Consider the following 12,403-nt stretch of genomic DNA (forward strand, 5'->3'; position numbering starts at 1 on the left):
CTATGGTCTTTGGTATTCAGAAGTGTTTTATGTAGATTTCCCATTTTATCACATAGACTATTAAAAGTGTATTCAAAGACTGAGATTTCATAAAATTAATCCTGCACTTTTTCATCAGTGACATTCTTAAGTGAAGATTTTTTTTCCTATGAGTCCCTACTGATGAGGACTATGTACAACGATTACTGTACAGTTGGTGCCAATGTCTTGGTTTGGACTATGGAAATTGTTTTACTCATCATGGCTTTTGGATCATCAATGCACATATCAGCACAGTGAAAAAAGGCAAAGGTGTTTAGTATTTTGAAAATAGTTTTGACTTCACAGATCCCCTGAAAGGGTATTAAAGAGCCACTAGGGATTCATGGACCACATTTTAAGAACCATTACCATAGAGGATATAATATATGACTATATCATAATTTATCTATCTAGACTATTCCTGATGGAAGTTTGCATTTTTCCCACTTGGGGACTACTTCAAACACTGCTGCTATGAACACTCTCACATGTCTTCTGGAATACACAGGCATGAATTTCTGTTGAGTATATACCTAGAAATGAAATTGTTGGTTCACTGGGTATGTATATACTCATCTTTTAAGACACTGCCAAACCATGCTCCAAAATGGTACCAATTCAGCAGTGTAAGGGAGTTCCAGTGGCTCCATGTGATAATCGAAACGACATTATTAGCTATTTGAATTTAGATATTCTTATTGTGGTTTAATTTATATCCTCCAGATGACAAATGAAATTGACCTCTTTGTTATATTTGTATTGGTCATTGACATCTTTTTTAATGAAATGCCTGTTCAATTTTTTCTTTTCAAAAATTTTCCATTGAATGTCTCTTTTTTTATCTTATTGATTTAAAATAATTATATGTGTTCTCTGAGTTAATTTTTTTTTCAAATGGTGAAGATAGAGCCCTCAATGACTTTTTAAAAAAATTTAACTTTCTATTTTAAGAATTGTAGATTCACATGCAGTTGTAAGAAATGATACAGAGAGATCTCATATAACTTTTGCCCAGTTTCCCCCAGTGGTGTCATCTTGCAAAACTGTAATGTAGCATCGCAGCAAGGAATATCTCCACCACTACAAGGAGCCCCTGTTGCCCTTTGGGGTTGTTTTCTCCCTCAGCGTGATTCTGTGTGGATTCATCCAGGCCGTTGTATGTATCAACAGTTCATTCTTTTTTATTGTTGGGCAGTGTTCCACATTATAGATGTTTCACAATTTCTTTAATTATTCACCTATTTAAGGTCATCTGGGTTGTTTCCAGTTTTTGTCTGTTATGAATAAAGCTGCTATAAACATTCATGTACAGATTGTTGTGTGAGTATAAGCTTTTCTTTCATGGGATAAATCCCCAGAGGTTACAGCTTCTGGATCCTATGGTGGTTGACTGGACTTTTTAAAAAATCTACTGACTTGTTTTCCACACATTCCCACCAGCAATGCATGAGTGATAAAGTTTCTCTGTATCCTCACCAGCATTCGTTGTTGTCATCTTTTAAATTTAACCATTCGGATAGAAGTGTAGTGATATCTCATTGTGGCTTTTATTTTCATTTTCTTAATGGATATTGGTGTAGAACATGGCCCTCATGTGCTTCGTTGCCGTGTTCATATCTTCTTTATGTCTATTCATATCTTTTGCAATTATTCTAGTAGACTTTTTTTGCGCTTAAGCTTTAAATTTCTTCATATATTCCAGATATTAGTCCTTTGATAGATATGTGACTTGCAAATATTTTCTTCTAGATTGTAGCTAATTATTACATCGTTTTTATATGAGTTTTGTGGAGCAAAAGTTTTAATGTTGATGAGATCAAATTCATTAATTTTTCCTTTTCTGAATTGTGTTTCTGGTATAAAATCTGAACACTTTAGCAATCTGTAGAATGAGAACAATAAAAGCATTCATCTTTGTTTTCAGTCTTAGAAAGGATTTTTTGTTTTGCGTTAAATCTAATGTTGTGAGTTTTTATAGATGATTTTTATCAGGTTCTCCTCTATTCCTAGCTTTCTGAGAGTTTTATAGTGAATGAGTGTTGAATTTTTTCAAATACTATTAACATCAATTGATATGATCATGGAGAAGGCAATGGCACCCCACTCCAGTACTCTTGCCTGGAAAATCCCATGGACGGAGGACCCTGGTGGGCTGCAGTCCTTGGAGTTGCTAAGAGTTGGACACTACTGAGCGACTTCCCTTTCACTTTTCACTTTCATGCATTGGAGAAGGAAATGGCAACTCACTCCAGTGTTCTTGCCTGGAGAATCCCAGGGACAGGGGAGCCTGGTAGGCTTCCATCTATGGGGTCGCACAGAGTCAGACACGACTTAAGTGAGTTAGCAGCAGCAGCAGCAGATATGATCATGTCATTTTCTATTTTAACCTACCAATATGGTAGATTACAATGATTGCTTTTTGGGTATGTACCAGCTGTGCATTCCTGAAATAAACTCCATTCTTTCATTGTATGTGATTATTTTTATGTATTGTTAAGTTCTATTTGCTAATATTTTGTTTAAAATTTTTGCATCTCTATTTGTGAAAGTTAGGTTTATTTTCCTGTAGTATTTTTGTCTGGTTGTGATATAAAGTCATAAGAGTACTGCTAGCTTCATAAAACAGATTGGGAAATGTACCCATCTTTTCTATTTTCTGGAAGACATTTTGTAAACTGTATGTTAATTATTGCTTAAATATTTTGTAAAATCCTCAAGTGAAGTCATCTGGACCTGGAAATTTACTTGGGGAGAGTATTTAAATTATGAACTCAATTTCCTTAACTGTTATATGCTATTTCAAGGATCTATTTTATATTGGTTGAGATTTGGTAGCTTGTGCTTTTGTAAAGAATTTGTCCATTTAATCTCAGTTGTCACATTTATGTGTATCTAGATGTGTGTAATATTCTCTTGCTATCTTTTTAATCAATTTGCATACATTGAACCATCCTTGCATCCCAAGGATACATTCCATTTCATCATGGCATCCAGTTCTTGTAATATGCTGTTGAATTGTTTGCCAGTATTTTATAGAGGACTTTTGTATCTCTGTTTATCATGGATATTGGTCTTTAGTGTTCTTTTTTTTGTGGTATTTTTGCCTGGCTTTGGTATGAGGGATGCTGGCCTCTTATGATGAGTTGAAAAGTATTCCTTCTTCTATTTTTTTTTTTTTGAAATATAAGAAGGTTTGGTATTAATTCTTCTTTGAATGTTTGATAGAAATCTCTGGTGAAGCCGTCTAGTCCTTGGCATTTTGGTGTGTGGAGGGGAAATATTTGACTACTGTTTAGTCTCCCTATTTGTTATTGATCTGTTCAGATTTTCTAAAACTTAACTCTTTTCTAATGTATGCATTTGGTGACATATATTTCCCTCTCAGCATTGTTTTAGCTATGCAACACACATTTTGATATGTTCTACTTTCAGTTTTATTTAATGCAATATATTTTGTAAAATTTCCCTTGAGACTTACTTTTTGATCCATGGATTATTTAGAAGTACACTGTTTAGTTTCCAAGTGTTTGGAGATTTCCTGTTACTGACTTCAGATTGACTCTGTTATGATCAGAAAATACATTTTGCATATTTCAACTTTTATACATTTGTTGAAGTTTGTGTTATGGTCTGGCATGTGGTTTGTCTCAGTATATGTTTTGTGGGGGCTTGTGTATTCTACTACTGTTGGGTGCCCTATTCCATAAATATGTTACTTGAACATTTTTTAGAATTCCCTTTTGATTGAAGTATTATGTTCTACTTTTCTAGTTATTCTTGGGAGGAAGATTTATCTGCTCTACCTGGTTCAATGTAGTTAGAAGTAAAAGTAACCCTTAAACATGTATGTGAATCTGAACGTGTATCCTGTATTCATGAGGCTGTGAATGATTTGACCAACAGGTCCTGTGACGGCTACTTCCTCTGGCACTTGGCCAGAGCAGGAAGTTCTTATCTAAAATCACAATTGTTACTAGCTGTGACTTGTCTTCTCTCTTCTCCAGGACTTTGTGTCGTGTATTGAGAACTACAGACGAAGAGGACAAGAACTATATGCGTCTCTATACAAAGATCACGTACAGGTGAGAAGCAAGACAGTGTCTTTCTCTGTACAGTAGACTGGAATCCACCTGGAATGTGAAATAAAGATTCACGAGAGCCTTTGGCTTAAACTCTAAATTGGCTCAGACAACAGTTGATCATCAGTGAGTCAGTTCTACCTGCAAGACCTATGCCATGGAATTTGGATCCACAGTGACAGCAGCTGAAGAGATAGGCAGTGTGTCCACTCACTTATCTACCCATTCATCTACTAGTAAACAGGCATCGAGAGCCCAGGGTGCCTTCAGACCTTGTGCTGGGCACTAGGGGCATGACTCTGTTATCTATGCCCCTGCGACAGGCCCTTGCATGTCAATGTCTCACTATTTGAGTTCACCAACTTCATTCAGAACTAGCAATACAATTAATAAATCCGGTTGGCATTGGGGGAAAAATAAGATGAATCATTTAGGATTGCATCCTTTATTTAGGAATATCCCTCATCACACTTGTTCCATTTCAAGACAGACAACATTGTTTATCTAAACTTTCAAATCAGCATCTAGTCAAGACCAGCAACCATTTCTCTTCCTGTGGTTGGAAATGCTTGGAAGATTTGTTCATGGCTAGGAGAGTTGTGCTCTGTGGTACTTGGTGGATTTCTGCTGAAATGTGAAAGATGGAAAGTTCATGGGAAAGGATGGAACCTCAGCAGAGGCTCTGAGCCCAGAAGGCAAGGGTCCAACCTCCTGGACCGGGCTCATTTTCAGCATGGGGCCTGTCTGGGGCTCAGAGAGTGCTTGAGAAAGTTGTGTAGAGCTTTACTGTTGATTGAGGTATTTTTGAGAAAATCAGCATTTTGAGGCTAATCCATAAGGACACTTTCCAAGTGTTTAAATATTTAAGACAGATTGTTTTGATGTTTTAAAGGATGCAGATGTTATCGCTGTCTGATGGATATGATGAGGTCTGGAGCGCTCACCCTGCTTTCTTTTAAGCAACAGCACACTTTCCCAATGTAGCCTCGCTCCACTTCCTGAGAAGTCAAGTCCAAGGTCTGAAAAGAAATCAGGCCCGTGAAATATGCTGTGTTCTTCAAGGACAGCTTCTCCTAAGTACACTCTGTGAGGTCCTCCCAAGAGGGTGGAGATAATGAGATTCAGGCCCTCACCCACTCGGCTCTAGTAACAGGCTACATAAACCTTCTCCACCTGGGCATTTTACCTGCACCCAAGAGGTCGCTGGAGATGCAGGCGCTCACTCCGTGACGAGAGAGACCTGCCTGTGGGCTGTGTCTACCGCAGGTGCCAATCCATCCTGCGCTTTCTCCTGCTGGACATAAGGTTGCCGAGAGCAGGGGTGTGGCCTTGAGTATGGACACATCCACCTCTTTGCAGTCTGCTCTGTGTGGGCTCTTGAGACCCTAACAGTTCTAATCCCAATAAATGATGCTCACAGCCCATCCTGTAACCATTCATCACCCACCAAAGTCAGGTCAGCCATACTCCAGCACTGGGACTGGAAGTAGACAAGGGCTGGTTGCCAAGAGGAAAGCCTCAAGGAGGCTACCCAGGAGTTTCTATTTAGCCAAGGATCATAGCTGCCTCTAAGTCACCAGCATCCCTGCCTCTGGGTCTGATGTGGCATTTGGCCCATCGAGGTTTGAACCGAAAGACTTCACCCTGTGCCCAAACATGGGCATTCTGAACACCTTGCAGGTGCAGAAGCTCAGGACTTTTGCTTATTTAGTCCCGTCATGTGCTCAGTCCTGGGACCACATATAGCCTTCTATTATGGATTAAACAACTGTTCATCTCTGAGGAATGAATGAGGGATCCTATCACCGACACTCGTATGTCTGACTGCAGATATTCAAGAAAACACATTTGCCCTGCGATGAAGGCTCAGGCAGACATCAACCTCCAGGTTGCACAAATGGAGCCTTAAGGTGGAAGGGATGATCTTAAAAGACTAATTTGCAACTCCAGATGGACAACCCAGTAGCTTGGGATCGTTCATCCTCTATGAAGCTCAATATGGAACTACAAATGCAACAATAGTCTCCAAGGAGCTGAAATATTTTCCCCAAATGAGTGTTCATTTCATATAACTAAATCCATATAAAAGACTTTGGATAGTCATTATTTTCCTGGAGTCTTTTATTAAAAAATTGGAGTACTTGTAAAATGCTATGATCATTTTGGGTATGAATTTAAGAACTGTGGAGAAACAAAGTAATCTTGTTCTGAAATAAGATTTGCTTTATTCACAATAATAATACTAACTGCTTAAGTTTGTGAGGCACCATATTAAACTCTTGAAAATATTGTCTCATTTGATCCTTATATAATCCCATGGTTTTATTATTGCGGTAATATTACTAACCACATTTGACTGATGAAGATTCTGTGTTTCCTTCAGATTAACTGGCTAGTGAAAAGCAGAAATATTGTGACAACCCAGGTTCATCTGACACCAAAGACCATGTGCTTAGAACTATAACATCTGTCCTGTTTTTGAGGCAGTTTGCAAGCTCTGAGAATGATTTTCCCGTTTAAAATGGTCCAGATTTTCAGGGCCTACCTCGAAGTCTGCCAGTCTTTGAATTAATACTGGCAGAAAGCAGGATTTAATAAAATGATACCAGGGCCCTAGGAAAGGATTCAGGCATGCAGGCTGAAGCTAAAGGCTGTGGAATCAGACAGACTGGGTTTCAATCCTAGCTTGGCCAGCTGTTGGTCACCTTAGGGAAATCACTTCTCCTCTTGTAGACTTCGTTCCTTCATGAGGATAATAGAAATTACTTACAAGTTCCCACATTCACTTTCAGTGTCATTGTGTGGAGGAGATGAAATAGAGCAGGTAAGGGGCTCAGCTTAATATATGACAATGAGTGTCTTCTCTATGTCACATTTATAAGGTCTGTGCTTCTTGTCATGAACACTTTCACCTTTCTGAAAAATTAAAATGTAGGGTGCATACCATCAAATATGTGAATAGTTGCAAAAGTTCACCCTGCAGACAAAGGTGATTCTGCTGTCCAAACTGAACTGAAATGTTTTCTTGAAAGATGATGTAGGGGACTTCAGTGTGGCATACAAAAGCAGTTTGGGTGTTGATGTATTTTGTTAAAGGTTTGAGTTATACTCTAGCAGAAGATGCTGGGCTTCCCCAGTGGCTCAGTGGTAAGGAATCTGCCTGCAATGCAGGAGACATAAGAGCTGTGGGTTGGATCCCCGGGTCAGGAAGATCCCCTGGAGGAGGAAATGGCAACCCACTCCAGTATTCTTGCCAGGAAAATCCCATGGACAGAGAAGTCTGGCAGGCTACAGTCCATAGTGTTGCAGAGTCAGACACGACAGGGTGACTGAGCACAGCGGACCACCAGCAGAAAGTACAACAGTCAAGTGCTACATATGCCAACTGTGAGGGTTTCATAGACATTAGGTGGGGTTATTTTCACTATTATCAAAGGTTTGGGCTTCTGTGAACGGTCTCATCACACCTTCAGTCCAGACACTAGGAGTGCTTTCAGTAGGAGTGGGTAGGGACCATGGTAAAATTCCCTGTCTACTCTGAAGGGCAGGGGCTATGGTGGGCTGCTGTGTCTGTTCTATCAAATAGCTCCCCAGTCCTCTGATGAGTAGCATGGGGGCCTTTGGGACAGCACAGCACACAGCAGTCATGAAGCTCTATGGGCCAAAGGGCAGAGGATTTTTCTCCTCCTTGAACCTGAGTTAAATGGTCTCAAAGCTGGACAAACTGATTTCTTCTCCTGACCTGGTCCTGGCTCCAGAGATTTCACTACACACCCTGCATGTGCTTGGGGCTGCCTTTTGAGGTTATTTTATTCAGGCAGTTACGAGGGGCTTGGTCTGCTCATCCCAGGAGGTTTGGGGCCAGGCCGAATAAGAGCTGTGTCCAGGGGTGATGCTATATTTCTGCTTCCCAGAGACGGAGATGTGGCAACATCAAGGCGGCCAATGCGTGGACCAGAATCCAGGAGCAGCTTTTTGGGGAGCTGGGCTTGTGGCATCAGATGGCAGAAGCCACACCCTGCTCCCAGTGGGAACTGGATTGGAGAGAAGGACCGGCTCGTATGCGGAAACGCATCAGACGCTTATCTCCACTGGAGGCCCCTAATCAAGAAAGGCTCAAGGTAAGAATTAGATGCAACAAGACAGGATGCTTCCAGACAGGAAGTGTGCAGGGAGATGTCTCCCTAGCTTTTCCATCTGATGTTTCCATCAGGAGTGCTTTGGCATGAACAGGTAGGAAAAAGAATGTCCACAGTTAACTGCAGAAGTGCTGTGATGTATTCTTGATGCTGTTTGACAGAAGAATCACTGATTCCCCGAGTACATAGAAGGGATGCTCTAACTACAGTCTGAATGAATGTAGATATGAGTGGCTCATATCTACAGCACCAACCCCACCAACCTAATACCATGCTGACATCCAGAAAAGCCCATTAGAATGATCTGGATGCCAGCTTTTGGAAAGAGCAATGTGATGGACATGGTCTACATGCCCAAGTTGTGTGTCTGGAGCAGTCATAACCAGCCCTCATACGGGCATTACTGCGCAGGCAAATCCCATATCAAGTCTTGCAGTGGAAATAGTTGGAACTCAGCTATTTCTGCAAGCTCGAGCCAGTGACCCATTTAGTCCAAACGACACTGAAACTGGATTAGGTTCCCAGGCAAGAAAATCTGGACAGTCCCTGGGACTTGGCTGTAACGAAGCTTGGACTCTCTATCAAAAGCCTTTTAAATGATGAAGAATCATCCTTGGATTGGTAGTGAATATAGGAAGAACCTGTTAACAGCATTTCAAGTTCTCACTGAATGATCCTAGTTTAAGAGATTCTAAAAAGCTGTCTTTCCAAACCCTGGAACTCAAGATGTTTTCTTCTGCATTCACCTGAAGTTACAATGTTGGGTTTATTCTCTAGTCCATCACCTCAGAATCTTTTACCCATCTTAAATCCTTTGTAAAACCTAATGAAAAATTATATTTAATTTATTCAGTAGACATTTTAAGTTTCAATGTGTTATCAATAAACATCTGGTGGTATATAGTATTTTTCCCTCAAATGCATTCCTTAGGAGATGGAGGCAGGAAAAATAGGCCTACCCATGGTGCTGATGGCAAGGCTAAAGGCTGGCTGTGGAACCTGGCCTCTGGTCTCTTGGGCTGCCCCAGACCCTGTCTCTGGTCCCCCCTCCAGGGTGGCCCATACCACAGACAGCCAGGATGCTCTTTACTCCCATTTGGCATATCTTTGGTAATTACTGTAAATCTGACTTAATGGAAAATTGTGGGTTTTTTCCCCTTTGACTCAGGAACATTAATATTTGCATTTCATCGTGGTCCTTTAGGATTTGGCATTTTGCTCCCCTTGCAGCTGAGTCTTGAGTGTATGAGTGATTCAAAGGGGTCAAATATGTGTGTGCGTGTGTATGTGTGTTTGTGCAAATCTTTGGAATGGGGGCGGGGGCACATAGGTATCCACATTTAATTTCTGTTTCTCTGGTTTTATTTTAGGAAAGCCAAGACAGAAATGGCAATGTTTCTCAAATAAACACTGAACACCAAGGTATTCAATTTATCTATTTTTTAATTTAATAGTTAAACCAATTTTTTGCTTTATTTAACATCTTCTTAAAGGTATCAAATTAATATACTGTAGGGACTGCAAGTCTAGAGTAGAGAGTGCAAACCCTTTCATCACCATGTTCTTGCAGACATGAGTACTCTATTAAGGGAAGGATTTGGGGTTTATGTTGCAACAATAAGAACTTTTTTCAGGAAAATTATCTTGTCAATTTGCTCTGTGAGGGAAATCTTAAGTGCCCTGCCCAATACAAATACATGTTCAATATGTGACCTAAAACACCTCGGAGGAAAATGGGAAAATGTTTTAGAGCAAAAGTGGATGGAAGAGATATTTAATACTTACACTGAATTCTCTGATTATAAAGATGACAGATATAGTGGTCATTATTATTTCTCCAGTTTTAAAATGTACTTTGAATTCCTTATATTTATTTTTTATGTAATACTCATGGAGGAACTTGGTTGAATTGATATGTTGATAATCTAGTTTATTTTCAGAGATCATTTTGCCCTGTACACTTCCAAGTGAAAGTGAAAGTTGCTCAGTCATGTCCAACTCTTTGCAACCCCATGGACTATACAGTCCATGGAATTCTCTAGGCCAGAATACTGGAGTGGGTAGCCTTCCTTTCTCCAGGGGATCTTCCCAACCCAGCGATCGAACCCATGTCTCCTGCATTGCAGACAGATTCTTTACCAGCTGAGCCACCAGGGAAGGCCTGAACACACCCAAATGCATACCAAATACACACTCAGACACATGCACTATACTTCAGTTTTTGTGTTTCAGCCAAAGATGTGCCTTTTGTTTCAAACACTCCCTGTCTGTAAGTTTCACTGTACCTTAGGCTGCAGTTAATGTTATCTCTTTAACCAAGTGACAACTTCCTAGAGCTGATTAAACTTGTCTCGTTCAGTGCCTTAGCACCGGAGTTTGTGTGGAGCTTGCTATCTTGCCAGTCTGCAGTAACAAAGCCCAGAAATAAGGATCTTGAACCCTGACCCTGTGTTGATTTGGGGGTCCCACTGTAGCGCAGGGCTTGGGATGACATTGTAACACCCATTTTTTGGTTTCTCTTCTTTTCAGCCCAAGCGCCATAACCCTAAGGTTAGAAGGACAGTCTGCCTGCTCTCCTTCTCAAAATGGGTAGCTGCAGAGGATGCAGTGGCAGAAAGCAGGGGCTGGTTTTATGAGGACAAAAAACCAGGGCCATGGGCTGCTCAGTCCCCTCGTTCACCATACATAGGGCCCCCCTGTTTGCCTAGGACCCCAGGTCTTCTCTGTGTTTCCAGCATGGACGCCCAGTTCCCAGTAGGGAGCTTAGGAAGGGGAAAGAAAGGGGGTGTACTCTCCGCCATGCCTGCGGGGTGCCCGTGCCTGCACAGCGTTCTCCTTGCCTGGGGAAAGCCTGTCATGACTGTCGCTGTGAGCGGCAGGCGCTTTCACTCAGCCAGATGTGAGATGCCCAGGCGGGGAGGAGTTCAAAGAGATGAACATCCTGGCACAAAGAAAATGACCAGAAGCCCCTTGACCTGGCTGCCATGTGCAATGTGCTGCTCAAGGCAGGTGGACACCCAGGACAGGGTGGAGGAAGAACATCGAGGGATATACGTAGGTCTATGCTTAGCTGGTACCCAAATGCACGTGTCCAGGAGTGCATCCTCAGGAAATAAGTCTGTATGTACACACACTGATTGCAGCACAGTAGATTTTGGTACAGAAATAGATAATAGTTGTATCTCTAAAAAATAGGAAACAGGTTGAGTGTTTATGGAAGTCACACAATAGATTATTACACAGCCACTTAAGTTGCTCTCTAAGACCTTTTAATGGAATAGGAAAGTATTCATGGCATAACTTTTTTTGAGCAAAAATTTAGAAAAGAAAAGCTATAAATTCAATATAATTCTCATCATGTCAAAAATTACATGTGTGTGTACATATACATGGGGCTTTCCAGGTGACTTGGTGGTAAAGAATCAGCCTGCCAATGAGGAAATGCATGAGACATGGGCTTGATCCCTGGGTCAGGAAGATCCCCTGGAGGAGGAAATAGCAACCGACTTCAGTATTCTTGCCTGAAAAATCCCATTGACAAAGGAGCTTGGTGGGCTACACTCCATGGGATTGCAAAGAGACAGATGCAACTGAGCATGAACACACGTGTTTTTCTGCACATACACATATGTGTACAGAAACGATATAGAAGTACACCCAAGTACGGCCAGTGAGGGCAAAGAGCCCGGAGATGAAAGGGACTCTAGCAAGGGACTCGGCTCAGATCCTGCCTCAGATGTTAGTAGCCGTATGACCTTGAGTCAAATAATTAGCCTCTGTCAGTATCTTCATTTGTCAAGTGAGGATGGAATGGAATCTACAGCCTAGATAGGAGTAGAGGGAAACTGTCATTCAAGGATCCGGCACAAAGTGCTCACTAAATGGAAGCTATTGTTATTTGCACTCTTTCTGGGTTCATGGGCAATATTTGTTTTATTTTTCACAGTTTTTGTATTTCTCCCAATTTCATGAGTGTTCCAAGTTTTTTCTCTTTTACAATAAGAAGATAGTTTCCATAATTAGGAGGGAAAAGATCACTTTTTAAAAAGAGTAACAAAGTGAAGTTGAGAAAAAGCAAATTCTGGTGACCCTCTAGGGAATTGCTTTACTGATTAATGAAGGTGAATTTTGAGATGTCGCCCTATGGTCACTGGAGACCCGAGA

General features: G+C 41.0%; 1 protein-coding gene across 8 annotated transcripts in view; it reads left to right on the plus strand.

Moving 5' to 3' along the window:
* Positions 1 to 12,403, plus strand: part of WDFY4 (WDFY family member 4) — a 248,179-nt gene that overhangs the window by 150,939 nt on the left and 84,837 nt on the right. For all 8 annotated transcript variants that reach the window (XM_024986689.2, XM_024986690.2, XM_005226581.5 and 5 more), the window contains 3 exons: positions 4,026 to 4,103; positions 8,015 to 8,221; positions 9,610 to 9,661. In XM_024986689.2, coding sequence (XP_024842457.1) covers positions 4,026 to 4,103; positions 8,015 to 8,221; positions 9,610 to 9,661 — 337 coding nt within the window. The remainder of the gene's footprint in view (positions 1 to 4,025; positions 4,104 to 8,014; positions 8,222 to 9,609; positions 9,662 to 12,403) is intronic.

This window comes from Bos taurus, chromosome 28 (assembly GCF_002263795.3).
Source record: "Bos taurus isolate L1 Dominette 01449 registration number 42190680 breed Hereford chromosome 28, ARS-UCD2.0, whole genome shotgun sequence".
Classification (NCBI taxonomy): domain Eukaryota; kingdom Metazoa; phylum Chordata; class Mammalia; order Artiodactyla; family Bovidae; genus Bos; species Bos taurus.